Source organism: Pseudophryne corroboree, chromosome 3 (genome assembly GCF_028390025.1).
Source record: "Pseudophryne corroboree isolate aPseCor3 chromosome 3, aPseCor3.hap2, whole genome shotgun sequence".
Taxonomy (NCBI): domain Eukaryota; kingdom Metazoa; phylum Chordata; class Amphibia; order Anura; family Myobatrachidae; genus Pseudophryne; species Pseudophryne corroboree.
In genome coordinates this window covers 313,896,701-313,911,228 of record NC_086446.1, presented here as the reverse complement: position 1 = coordinate 313,911,228, position 14,528 = coordinate 313,896,701, and the positions used below count along the sequence as shown (strand labels likewise).

Here is a 14,528-nt window from a genome sequence, read left to right as displayed (position 1 = left end):
CACCCAACAAGCTGGGTGCTCCTGCTTCTAAGCAGACGATTGCTCGCTGGATCTGTAACACGATTCAACTTGCACATTCTGCGGCTGGAATACCGCACCCTAAATCTGTAAAAGCCCATTCCACGAGGAAAGTGGGCTCTTCTTGGGCGGCTGCCCGAGGGGTCTCGGCTTTACAACTTTGCCGAGCTGTTACTTGGTCGGGTTAAAACATTTTTGTAAGAGTCTACAAGTTTGATACCCTGGCCTAGGAGGACCTAGAGTTGGCTCATTCGGTACTGCAGAGTCATCCGCACTCTCCCGCCCGTTTGGGAGCTTTGCTATAATCCCCATGGTCCTTACGGAGTCCCAGCATCCACTTAGGACGTCAGAGAAAATAAGATTTTACTCACCGGTAAATCTATTTCTCGTAGTCCGTAGTGGATGCTGGGCGCCCATCCCAAGTGCGGATTGTCTGCAATACTTGTTTATAGTTATTGTCTAACTAAAGGGTTATTGTTGAGCCATCTGTTGAGAGGCTCAGTTATATTTCATACTGTTAACTGGGTATAGTATCACGAGTTATACGGTGTGATTGGTGTGGCTAGTATGAGTCTTACCAGGGATTCAAAATCCTTCCTTATTGTGTCAGCTCTTCCGGGCACAGTATCCTAACTGAGGTCTGGAGGAGGGTCTTAGTGGGAGGAGCCAGTGCACACCAGGTAGTCCTAAAGCTTTCTTTAGTTGTGCCCAGTCTCCTGCGGAGCCGCTAATCCCCATGGTCCTTACGGAGTCCCAGCATCCACTACGGACTACGAGAAATAGATTTACCGGTGAGTAAAATCTTTTCTCTGACGTCCTAGTGGATGCTGGGGACTCCGTAAGGACCATGGGGAATAGACGGCTCCGCAGGAGACTGGGCACATCTAAGAAAGATTTAGGACTATCTGGTGTGCACTGGCTCCTCCCCCTATGACCCTCCTCCAAGCCCCAGTTAGATTTCTGTGCCCGGCTGAGCTGGATGCACACTAGGGGCTTTCCTGAGCTCCTAGAAGAAAGTATAGTTTAGGTTTTTTATTTTCAGTGAGACCTGCTGGCAACAGGCTCACTGCAACGAGGGACTAAGGGGAGAAGAAGCGAACCTACCTAAGTGGTGGTAGCTTGGGCTTCTTAGGCTACTGGACACCATTAGCTCCAGAGGGATCGAACACAGGACCCGACCTCGTCGTCCGTTCCCGGAGCCGCGCCGCCGTCCCCCTTACAGAGCCAGAAACAAGAAGGTGGTCCGGAAAATCGGCGGCTGAAGACTTCTGTCTTCTCCAAGGTAGCGCACAGCACTGCAGCTGTGCGCCATTGCTCCTCATGCACACCACACACTGCGGTCACCGATGGGTGCAGGGCGCTGGGGGGGGGGCGCCCTGAGCAGCAATAATAACACCTTGGCTGGCAAAACTAACACCATATATAGCCCCAGAGGCTATATAGGTGTATATTAACCCCTGCCAGAAACGATAAAATAGCGGGAGAAAGCCCACCGAAAAAGGGGCGGAGCCAACTCCCTCCCACACTGGCGCCATTATTCCCTCACAGCTTCGCTGGAAGGAAGCTCCCTGGCTCTCCCCTGCAGTCCTGCACTACAGAAAGGGTAAAAAAGAGAGGGGGGGCACAATTTAGGCGCAGTATATATATATTATAGGCAGCTATAGGGGAAAACACTCTGTATAGTGATATCCCTGTGTTATATAGCGCCCTGGTGTGTGCTGGCATACTCTCCCTCTGTCTCCCCAAAGGGCTTTGTGGGGTCCTGTCCTCTGTAAGAGCATTCCCTGTGTGTCTGCTGTGTGTCGGTACTGCTGTGTCGACATGTATGATGAGGATAATAATGTGGAGGCGGAGCAAATGCCTGTGAATGTGATGTCACCCCCTGCGGGGTCGACACCAGTGTGGATGGACTTATAGAAGGAATTATGTGACAGTGTCAGCTCCTTACATAAAAGGTTTGACGACATAGGACAGCCGGCTACTCAGCTGGTGCCTGTCCAAGCGTCTCAAATGTCATCAGGGGCTATAAAACGCCCGCTACCTCAGATGACAGATACAGATGTCGACACGGATACCGACTCCAGTGTCGACGATGATGAGACGAGTGTACCCTCCAATAGATCCACCCGTTATATGATTGAGGCTATGAAAAATGTTTTACACATTTCTGATGATACTCCAGGTACCACAAAAAAGGGTATTATGTTTGGTGAGAAAAAACTACCAGTAGTTTTTCCTGCATCTGACGAATTAAATTAGGTGTGTGAGGAAGCGTGGACTTCCCCAGATAAGAAATTGATCATTTCTAAACGGTTAATGGCTGCGTACCCTTTCCCGCCAGAGGATAGGTCACGCTGGGAAACACCCCCTAGGGTAGATAAAGCATTGACACGCTTATCAAAGAAGGTGGCACTACCGTCTCCGGATACGGCCGCCCTAAAAGAACCTGCTGATAGAAAGCTGGAAAGTACCCTAAAAGCTATATACACACACACTGGCATTATATTGAGGCCCGCTATTGCATCAGCTTGGATGTGCAGTGCTGCTGCTGCGTGGTCAGACTCCCTGTCGGAAAACATTGATACCATGGATAGGGACAATATTTTGCTAACGATTGACCATATAAAAGACGCGGTCTTATACATGCGTGATGCACAGAGGGATATGTGCCGGCTGGCATCAAAAATAAGCGCTATGTCCATTGCCGCCAGACGGGGGTTATGGACTAGGCAATGGTCAGGTGATGCCGACTCCAAGCGGCACATGGAAGTTTTACCCTATAAAGGGGTGGAACTTTTTGGGGAAGGTCTTTCAGACCTCGTTTCCACAGCTACTGCTGGGAAATCGACTTTTTTGCCACAGGCAACCCCACAGCAAAAGAAAGCACCGTATTATCAGGTACAGTCCTTTCGGCCCCAGAAAAATAAGCGGGCTAGAGGCTCATCCTTTCTGCCGAGGGGCAGAGGAAGGGGGAAAAAGCTGCAGCACACAGCTAGTTCCCAGGAGCAGAAGTCCTCCCCTGTGTCCGGTAAGTCCACAGCATGACGCTGGGGCTGCTCAGGCGGAATCGGGAACGGTGGGGGCACGTCTCAGGTTTTTCAGCACACAGTAGGCTCTCTCACAAGTGGATCCCTGGGTCCTTCAAGTAGTATCTCAGGGGTACAGGCTGGAATTCGAGACGTCTCCCCCCCCCCCCCCCCGCCGTTTCCTAAAATCTGCCTTGCCGGCAACTCCCTCTGCCAGGGAGGCAGTGTTGGTGGCTATTCAAAAACTGTGTTCACAGAAAGTGATCGTCAAGGTACCCCTCCTTCAGCAAGGAAAGGGTTACTACTCCACAATGTTTGTGGTACCGAAACCGGACGGTTCGGTGAGACCCATCTTAAATTTAAAAACCTTGAACACTTATATCAAAAGGTTCAAGTTCAAGATGGAATCGCTCAGGGCGGTTATTGCGAGCCTGGAGGAGGGGGATTACATGGTATCCCTGGACATCAAGGATGCGTACCTGCATGTCCCCTTTTACCCTCCGCACCAGGAGTACCTCAGATTTGTGGTACAGGACTGTCACTATCAGTTCCAGACGCTGCCGTTCGGGTTATCCACGGCACCGAGGGTCTTTACCAAGGTAATGGCCGAAATGATGATACTCCTTCGCAAGAAGGGAGTTTTAATTATCCCGTACTTGGACGATCTCCTGATAAAGGCGAGGTCCAAAGAACAGTTGATAGTGGGGGTGGCACTTTCTCAGGAAGTGCTACAACAGCACGGCTGGATTCTAAACATTCCAAAGTCACAGCTGGTCCCGACGACACGTCTTCTGTTCCTGGGAATGATTCTGGACACAGACCAGAAAAGAGTGTTTCTTCCACTGGAAAAAGCAGAGGAATTGTCATCTCTGGTCAGAGACATCCTAAAACCAGGAAAAGTGTCGGTACATCAATGCACACGAGTCCTGGGAAAAATGGTAGCTTCGTACGAAGCAATTCCATTCGGAAGGTTCCACGCAAGGACGTTCCAGTGGGACCTGTTGGACAAATGGTCCGGGTCCCATCTCCAGATGCAACAGCGGATAACCCTATCGGCCAGAACCAGGGTGTCGCTGCTGTGGTGGCTGCAGAGGGCTCATCTACTAGAGGGCCGCAGATTCGGAATACAGGACTGGGTCCTGGTGACCACGGATGCCAGCCTTCGGGGCTGGGGGGCAGTCACAAAGGGAAGAAATTTCCAAGGACTGTGGTCAAATCAGGAGATTTCTCTTCACATAAATATCCTGGAGCTAAGGGCCATTTACAATGCCCTAAGCCAGGCAAGACCCCTGCTTCAAAACCAGCCGGTACTGATCCAGTCAGACAACATCACGGCGGTCGCCCATGTAAACAGACAGGGCGGCACGAGAAGCAGGATGGCGATGGCAGAAGCCACATGGATTCTCAGATGGGCAGAGAATCATGTGTTAGCACTGACGGCAGTGTTCATTCCGGGAGTGGACAACTGGGAAGCAGACTTCCTCAGCAGACACGACCTCCACCCGGGAGAATGGGGACTTCATCCAGAAGTCTTCCAAATGCTGGTCAACCGGTGGGAAAAACCACAGGTAGACATGATGGCGTCCCGCCTCAACAAGAAGTTGAAAAGATATTGCGCCCGGTCAAGAGACCCTCAGGCGATAGCGGTGGACGCTCTAGTGACACCATGGGTGTACCAGTCGGTTTATGTGTTTCCTCCTCTACCTCTCATACCCAAGGTACTGAGAATAATAAGAAGGCGAGGAGTGAAAACCATACTCGTGGTTCCGGATTGGCCAAGAAGAGCTTGGTACCCGGAACTTCAAGAGATGCTTACAGAGGACCCTTGGCCTCTGCCGCTCAGACAAGACCTGCTGCAGCAGGGACCCTGTCTGTTCCAAGACTTACCGCGGCTGCGTTTGACGGCATGGCGGTTGAACACCGGATCCTGAAGGAAAAGGGTATTCCGGAGGAAGTCATCCCTACCCTGATCAAAGCCAGGAAGGATGTCACCGCAAGACATTATCACCGCATTTGGCGAAAATATGTTGCTTGGTGTGAGGCCATGAAGGCCCCGACGGAGGAATTTCAACTGGGTCGATTCCTGCAAGCAGGGGTGACGTTGGGCCTCAAATTGGGGTCCATAAAGGTCCAGATTTCGGCTCTGTCAATTTTCTTCCAAAAAGAACTGGCTTCACTGCCCGAAGTTCAGACTTTTGTCAAAGGAGTACTGCATATTCAGCCTCCTTTTGTGCCCCCAGTGGCACCTTGGGATCTCAATGTGGTTTTGGCATTCCTGAAATCACATTTGTTCGAACCACTTAAGACTGTGGATTTAAAATATCTCACGTGGAAAGTGGTCATGCTGTTGGCCTTGGCGTCGGCCAGGCGGGTTTCAGAATTGGCGGCTTTGTCTTGTAAAAGCCCTTATCTGATTTTCCATATGGATAGGGCAGAATTGAGGACTCATCCTCAGTTTCTCCCAAAGGTGGTCTCAGCTTTTCACTTGAACCAACCTATTGTGGTGCCTGCGGCTACTGGGGACTTGGAGGATTCCAAGTTGCTGGACGTAGTCAGGGCCCTAAAAATTTATATTTCCATGACGGCTGGAGTCAGAAAGACTGACTCGCTGTTTATCCTGTATGCACCCACCAAGCTGGGTGCTCCTGCTTCTAAGCAGTCTATTGCGCGCTGGATTTGTAGCACTATTCAGCTGGCGCATTCTGCGGTAGGCTTACCGCAGCCTAAATCTGTAAAAGCCCATTCCACACGGAAGGTGGGCTCATCTTGGGCGGCTGCCCGAGGGGTCTCGGCTTTACAACTTTGCCGAGCAGCTACTTGGTCGGGGGCAAACACGTTTGCGAAATTCTACAAATTTGATACCCTGGCTGAGGAGGACCTGGAATTCTCTCATTCGGTGCTGCAGAGTCATCCACACTCTCCCGCCCGTTTGGGAGCTTTGGTATAATCCCCATGGTCCTTACGGAGTCCCCAGCATCCACTAGGACGTCAGAGAAAATAAGAATTTACTCACCGGTAATTCTATTTCTCGTAGTCCGTAGTGGATGCTTGGGCGCCCATCCCAAGTGCGGATTGTCTGCAATACCTGTACATAGTTATTGTTACAAAAATCGGGTTTTGTTGTGAGCCATCTCTTCAGAGGCTCCATTTATTATCATACTGTTAACCGGGGTTCCTATCACGTGTTATATGGTGTGATTGGTGTGGCTGGTATGAGTCTTACCCGGGATTCAAAAATCCTTCCTTATTGTGTCAGCTCTTCCGGGCACAGTTCCTAACTGAGGCTTGGAGGAGGGTCATAGGGGGAGGAGCCAGTGCACACCAGATAGTCCTAAATCTGTCTTAGATGTGCCCAGTCTCCTGCGGAGCCGTCTATTCCCCATGGTCCTTACGGAGTCCCCAGCATCCACTACGGACTACGAGAAATAGAATTACCGGTGAGTAAATTCTTATTATTTTTCGCTCCCCCTTCCTCCCGCCTATGGTTACTCTGTGCTAGTATATATACAGATGTGTCCTCTTACAACTTTGCTCGATGCGCTACAAGCCGCATTACACAACGAGTACGTGCCGTGTGACTCTGGGGCACCGAGCAAAGTTTTTTGGGTCCTTTACCGTGAAAATCTGTCTTAGGTGCACTGTAATGTATTAGGACGCACAAGCAGCTTCTGAATAAAATGGTATGCAGCATGACTACATTCTGTGTGTAATTGCTACTGTATTTGCATACAAAATCCTATGCTACTGCGTTTTCCCGCATATCATTTTAATCATCAGAAGCTGCTTGTGCGTCCTAACACATTACATTGCATCTAAGATGCTAAAAAAAGAAGCTCGGCGCTACCAAGTCCCGCTTGGTGCAACTTGAAGGGCTGTTCAGCGTGACTGCAGCAAGGATGTAAGGGGGCACGTCTGTATATAGGCAGATTTCACCAACATGCAATCATTTGCGCAATCCGGTGCACATTAAGAATGAAACTTATGCGTGTACACGTCAGCGACAGTAGTCATTACTGCGGACGCCTTTTGTCTCGTTTGTTGACTATATTAAAGTATTCACAAAAGTTTACTATCTTCCTGTTCAACAGATGTTCCACTTCTCATTCTAAATATGCCCCAAATTCTTGTCTGAAAGCTACTACTTTCACATGTAACTAACTTCCCATTCTGGATATGTGCCAGTCATACAACATAAAAACTTTTGCACCTCAGCACTTCTACGTATTCCTCCCTCATTCATATATCAATGGCTACAATCAGAATACTGTAATGTGTGGGTGCGATATAAACCATGTATAATAAGTGGCACTATATTTAAATTGTCACTTTCCCTTTTTTAGTTTGGAATGTGTGTGACATTTTAGTAAATGCACTGGTACTTTAATTACCTGTCTTTGTAGGTCAAGAACACATTAATCTGATAACACGCTTGAATTGATTTGTAAAATGTAATCTATTATTTTAGGTAATATACTTTTGGTTAACGGTACAGCCTGTGGAGAGATAAAAATCACAGATTTTGGACTCTCTAAGATAATGGATGATGACAGCTATAATTCTGTGGATGGTATGGAGCTCACATCACAAGGAGCCGGAACCTACTGGTAAGTTGTGTGAAGGAGTGTACAGTAGGTTTGATATTTTCAGTGACATAATATTAAATCTGATGCTTATTATTAATCTATTTCTACAAACTTCACTCAGAACTATTATTTCTTTGAAATCTTAGTCTGCTGGGAATTTGTTGTTAACTAACCAAGGCTTACATCAAAGAAAAGGGCAATAGTGACCGAGAGGGCTACAATACACTTGGGGTGGTTATCCTATTAACCGTGATAATCCGTTTTCTTACGAAAAACCGGTCTTCTACTGCAAATTCTGAAAAAACTCCTATACAGTTAGCTGTGAAAACTTTTCACGCAGTAATTTTACTGCAAATTTCACTTCACCTACTCTGAGCAGGCGAAAAGTTTAAGAAAATCCCTTTTTTAAGGTAAAAATGGGGGAATTTGGTACAGGGCCCCTGGTTTTTGCTGTAATTTTTGCACAATAGACGCAAAAGAATTTGCACAAAGAATTGCTAAGATTTCACAGCTAATAGGATACCGCCCATGAAATACTACAGTTTGATTTGAAAAAGCAGTTTAAGAGGTAGGCATCTAGTGTTCCTAAGGAGTTTCAGAGAAAATTCTGTTTTCCATTCATCCACCTTTGTGACGTTCCAATGCTGTCCATCCAATACTGACCTCTTGAATTGCAAACTTTGAACCTGTAAAATCTTGTGAACTCGTTGACCGAAGACCAGATGTCCCACCTATACCTCACCTGTTTCTGCAGTCAGAAATCCTGAAAACAACCAGGACGGGAGTTGAGAACCCTTGCGCTAGATAAGTGTATAGGGCCTAATTCAAGGTTGATTGCAAAATAACATTTCCCCCTAATGGGCAAAACCATGTGCACTGCAGGGGTGACAGATATAACATGACCTTCGAATTGTGCCAACATTGGGAGGAAGTTACCATATAAAACATCTGTATGGTTATGGACATTGATGCTGTTTTTTATGTAAAATTTTATAAAGGAACGCACTGTTAATTTCTCTAACGTCCTAGAAGATGCTGGGACTCCGTAAGGACCATGGGGAATAGACTGGCTCCGCAGGAGATAGGGCACTTTAAGAAAGCTTTGGATTCTGGGTGTGCACTGGCTCCTCCCTCTATGCCCCTCCTCCAGACCTCAGTTTTACACTGTGCCCAGAGGGAAATGGGTGCACTGCAGGGAGCTCCCCTGAGTTCTCTGCCTAGAAAGCATTTTTGTTTGGATTTTTTCTCTATTTTTTACAGGGAGCACTGCTGGCAACAGGCTCCCTGCATCGAGGGACTGAGGAGAGAGGGGCAGACCTACTTAAATGATAGGCTCTGCTTCCTCGGCTACTGGACACCATTAGCTCCAGAGGGGGTTGAACACAGGTTCGTCCTGGGCGTTCACTCCCAGAGCCGCGCCGCCGTTCTCCTCACAGAGCCAGAAGAAAAGAAGTCAGACGTATCAGGCGGCAGAAGCCTTCAGAGCTTCACTGAGGTAACGCACAGCATTGCAGCTGTGCGTCATTGCTCCACACACCTCACACACTCCGGTCACTGTAAGGGTGCAGGGCGCAGGGGGGGCGCCCTGGGCAGCAATATAAACACCTCTCTGATGGCAAAAGACTATATACATGTACAGGTGGGCACTGTACATGTATATAAAAGAGCCCGCGCCATTTTTTAATAACTTTGAGCGGGACAGAAGCCCGCCGCCGAGGGGGCGGGGCTTCTCCCTCAGCACTCACCAGCGCCATTTTCTCTCCACAGCACCGCTGAGAGGAAGCTCTCCGGACTCTCCCCTGCTTTACACACTGTGAAAGGGGGTTTTGAAGGAGGGGGGCACATAATTGGCGTTTTATTACTAGACAGCGCTACTGGGGAAAAGCATTCTGTGTTTCTTTCCAGGGGTATAGCGCTGGGGTGTGTGCTGGCATACTCTCTCTCTGTCTCTGCAAAGGGCCTTAAAGGGGATACTGTCTTCAGAAAAAGAGTTTCCCTGTGTGGGTGAAGTGTGTCGGTACGCGTGTGTCGACATGTTTGACGAGGAAGGCTCGCTTAATGTGGAGGGGGAGTGCTTGAATGTCATGTTGCCGTCGGCAACGCCGACACCGGACTGGGTGGATATTTGCTGAATGTCTTAAATGCAAATGTAAATATCCCAGGTCGATGACACAGATACTGACTCTAGTGTCGACTATGAAGATGCAAAATTACAGCCGAAGGTGGCAAAGGGTATTCGTTACATGATTATTGCCATTAAAGAGGTTTTGCATATCACTGAGGAACCCCCTGTCCCTGACACGAGGGTACACATGTATAAAGGGAAAAAGCCTGAGGTCACTTTTCTGTCCTCATTTGAGCTAAGCGAATTGTGCGAAAAGGCTTGGGAATCTCCAGATAGGAGACTACAAGTTCCCAAAAGGATTCTTATGGCGTATCCCTTTCCACAAAAGGATAGGATATGATGCGAATCTTCGCCTAAAGTAGACAAGGCGCTGACACGCTTATCCAAGAAGGTGGCACTACCTTCTCAGGATACAGCTTCCCTCAAGGATCCTGCTGATCGCAAGCAGGAAATTACCATAAAGCACATTAACACACATTCAGGTACTATTGTTAGACCGGCTATGGCGTCGGCCTGGGTTTGTAGTGCTGTCGTGGCATGGGAAGATTCCTTATCTACGGACCTTGACACCTTAGATAGGGATGCCATTTGAATGACCATAGAGCATATCAGAGATGCTGCCTTGTATATAAGAGATGCTCAAAGAGACATTTGTTTACTAAGCTCCAGAATTATCGCTATGTCTATTTCTGCTAGGCGACTCTTGTGGACCCGACAGTGGACGGGAGACGCCGACTCAAAGTGGCATATGGAGTCATTGCCTTACAAGGGGGAGGAGTTGTTTGGAGACGGCCTCTCGGACCTTGTCTCTACTGCTACGGCCGGTAAATTGAATTTTTTACCTTATGTTGCCCCGCAGCATGCTAAGAAGGTACCCCATTATCAGATGCAGTCCTTTCGTTCCAATAAGAGCAAGAAGGTACGGGGATCGTCCTTTTTTGCCAGAGGTAAAGGCAAGGGAAAAAAGCTGCACGCAGCTAGTCCCCAGGAGCAGAAGTCCTCCCCTGCAATCTGCAAAGTCCACCGCATGACACTGGGGCTTTCCGGGGGGAGGCAGATCAAGTGGGGGCACGTCTTCGATTTTTCAGCCACGTCTGGGTTCACTCGCAGGTGGATCCCTGGGCATTAGAGATTGTTTCTCAGGATACAGACTGGAATTCGAAGACATGCCTCCTCGCCGGTTTTTCAAATCGGCTCTGCCGACTTCCCGTCAGAGAGGGAGCTAGTGTTAGCTGCAATCCAAAAATTGTATATTCAACAGGTGATAGTCAAAGTTCCTCATCTCCACCAAGGAGAGGGATATTACTCAACCCTGTTTGTGGTCCCGAAACCGGACGGTTCGGTCAGACCCATTTTAAATCTAAAATCCCTGAACCTGTACTTGAAGAGATTCAAGTTCAAATTGGAATCACTCAGGGCGGTCATCGCCAGCCTGGAGGGGGGGGGGGGGGATTGGATGGTGTCCCTGGACATAAAGGATGCATACCTTCATGTTCCGATTTTCCCCCCTCACCAGGCGTTCCTGAGATTTGCAGTACAGGACTGTCACTACCAATTTCAGACGTTGCCGTTTGGGCTTTCCGCGGCTCCGAGAATTTTCACCAAGGTAATGGCGAAAATGATGGTGCTCCTGCGCAAGCAGGGTGTCACAATTATCCCATACTTGGACGATCTCCTCATAAAGGCGAGATCTCGGGAGAAGTTGCTGGACAGCGTGTCTCTGTCCATGAAGACGTTGCAAATGCATGGCTGGATTCTCAATATACCGAAGTCCCAGCTAGTCCCTGCAACGCGTCTGACCTTTTTGGGCCTGATTCTAGACACAGACCAGAAGAAGGTCTTTCTTCTGATGGAAAAGGTTCAGGAGCTCATAGCCCTGGTCAGGAACCTATTGAAGCCAAAAAAGGTTTCAGTGCATCATTGCACACGGGTTCTGGGGAAGATGGTGGCTTCATACGAGGCCATCCCCTTCAGCAGGTTCCATGTGAGGACCTTTCAATGGGACCTATTGGACAAATGGTCCGGGTCCCATTTACAAATGCATCAAAGGATAACCCTGTCTCCCAGGACCAGGGTATCTCTCCTGTGGTGGCTGCACAGTGCTCACCTACTAGAGGGTCGCAGGTTCGGCATTCAGGACTGGGTCCTGGTGACCACGGACGCAAGCCTCCGAGGCTGGGGAGCGGTCACGCTAGGAAGAAATTTTCAAGGTCTCTGGTCAAATCTAGAGACTTGTCTCCACATCAACGTCCTGGAGTTGAGGGCCATATACAACGCCCTACGTCAGGCGGAGGAATTGCTTCGGGACAAACCGGTTCTGATTCAGTCGGACAATGTCACGGCAGTGGCTCATGTAAACCGCCAAGGCGGAACAAGGAGCAGAGTGGCCATAGCAGAAGCGACCAGGATTCTACGCTGAGCTGAAGGCCATGTAAGCGCACTATCAGCAGTGTTCATCCCGGGGGTGGACAACTGGGAGGCGGACTTCCTCAGCAGGCACGACCTGCATCCGGGAGAGTGGGGACTTCATCAAGAAGTCTTCGCACAGATCACGGGTCGGTGGGGACTGCCTCAGATAGACATGATGGCATCCCGTATCAACAAAAAGCTAAAGCGGTATTGCGCCAGGTCAAGAGACCCTCAGGCGGTAGCGGTAGACGCTCTGGTGACACCTTGGGTCTATGTATTTCCTCCTCTACCTCTCATACCCAAGGTGTTGAGAATAATAAGAATAAGCAGGGTCAGAACAATCCTCATTGTTCCAGATTGGCCACGGAGGACTTGGTATCCGGAGCTGCAAGAGTTGCTCACAGAATATCCGTGGCCTCTTCCTCTAAGGCAGGACCTGCTGCAGCAGGGGCCCTGTCTGTTCCAAGACTTACCGCGGCTGCGTTTGACGGCATGGCGGTTGAACGCCGGATCCTAGCAGAAAAAGGGATTCCGGAAGAGGTCATTCCTACCCTGATCAAGGCTAGGAAGGACGTGACATCGAAACATTATCACCGTATATGGCGAAAATATGTTTCTTGGTGTGAGTCCAGAGCTGCTCCTACGGAGGAGTTCCATTTGGGCCGTCTACTTCACTTCCTTCAAACAGGAGTGAATTTGGGCCTTAAGCTAGGGTCCATAAAGGTCCAAATTTCGGCCTTATCCATTTTTCTTTCAAAGAGAATTGGCCTCTCTTCCTGAAGTACAGACTTTTGTTAAGGGGGTGCTGCATATTCAGCCTCCTTTTGTACCTCCGGTGGCGCCTTGGGATCTTAACTTGGTATTACGTTTCCTCAAGTCCCCTTGGTTTGAACCACTCAAAACAGTGGAGTTGAAATACCTCACTTGGAAAGTGGTCATGTTTTTGGCATTAGCTTCGGCAAGGCGTGTTTCAGAATTGGCAGCTTTATCACATAAAAGCCCATACCTGGTTTTTCACGTGGATAGGGCGGAGTTGAGGACTCGTCCTCAATTTCTGCCAAAAGTGGTCTCATCTTTTCATATGAACCAACCTATTGTCGTGCCTGTGGCTTCACGGGACTTGGAGGATTCCGAGTCCCTGGATGTGGTCAGGGCTTTGAGGATTTATGTGACCAGAACAGCTAGGATCAGGAAGACTGAGGCTGTTTGTTCTGTATGCAGCCAACAAGGTTGGCGCTCCTGCTTCAAAGCAGACTACTGCTCGCTGGATCTGTAACACGATTCAGCAGGCGCATTCTACGGCAGGATTGCCATTGCCTAAATCGGTTAAGGCCCATTCCACTAGGAAGGTGGGCTCTTCTTGGGCGGCTGCCCGAGGGGTCTCGGTATTACAGTTGTGCCGAGCAGCTACTTGGTCGGGGTCAAACACCTTTGCGAGGTTCTATAAGTTTGATACCCTGGCTGAGGAGGACCTCCTGTTTGCTCAATCGGTGCTGCAGAGTCATCCGCACTCTCCCGCCCGTTTGGGAGCTTTGGTATAATCCCCATGGTCCTTACGGAGTCCCAGCATCCTCTAGGACGTTAAAGAAAATACGATTTTACTTACCGGTAAATCTATTTCTCGTAGTCCGTAGAGGATGCTGGGCGCTCGTCCCAAGTGCGGACTTCTTCTGCATGACTTGTATATAGTTATGGCTTACATAAGGGTTATGTTGTAGTTTTATCGGTTGGACCGAGGCTATGTTGTTGTTCATACTGTTAACTGGGTAGTTTATCACAAGTTATACGGTGTGGCTGGTATGAATCTCGCCCTTAGATTTACAAAAATCCTTCCTCGTACTGTCCATCTCCTCTGGGCACAGTTTCCCTAACTGAGGTCTGGAGGAGGGGCATAGAGGGAGGAGCTAGTGCACACCCAGAATCCAAAGCTTTCTTAAAGTGCCCTAACTCCTGCGGAGCCTGTCTATTCCCCATGGTCCTTACGGAGTCCCAGCATCCTCTACGGACTACGAGAAATAGATTTACCGGTAAGTAAAATCCTATTTTTTTAATGCTTGATTTACCAATGTATGACACCTTGTGTGGGTTCGAATAATCATTAGGAGTTGATACAACCCCTAGGTACCAATTTCACTATTGTTGTACATTTCCATTTGCTTAGTTCTTTCTAACAGGGAATTTAGTGGAATAAGGCAGCTTGATAAAATTTCTCATTAACTCTCTATCTCCGAATTAGCGCAGGAGGAGGGTTTTAGTTTGATATATATTTATGTATGTATGTATGTCCAATAAGGTCTTTTAGACCGATAGAGGGCACTGCCCAATCTTGAAATCCAATATAGTCGTTATTAAATCATCACCATTTCA

The 14,528-nt window shown here is 48.7% G+C and overlaps 1 protein-coding gene across 4 annotated transcripts in view; it reads left to right on the top strand.

Annotated features, from left to right (window-relative positions):
* TLK2 (tousled like kinase 2) overlaps nt 1-14,528 on the top strand; it is a 449,799-nt gene that overhangs the window by 402,162 nt on the left and 33,109 nt on the right. For all 4 annotated transcript variants that reach the window (XM_063959450.1, XM_063959447.1, XM_063959449.1 and 1 more), the window contains one exon: nt 7,510-7,648. In XM_063959450.1, coding sequence (XP_063815520.1) covers nt 7,510-7,648 — 139 coding nt within the window. The remainder of the gene's footprint in view (nt 1-7,509; nt 7,649-14,528) is intronic.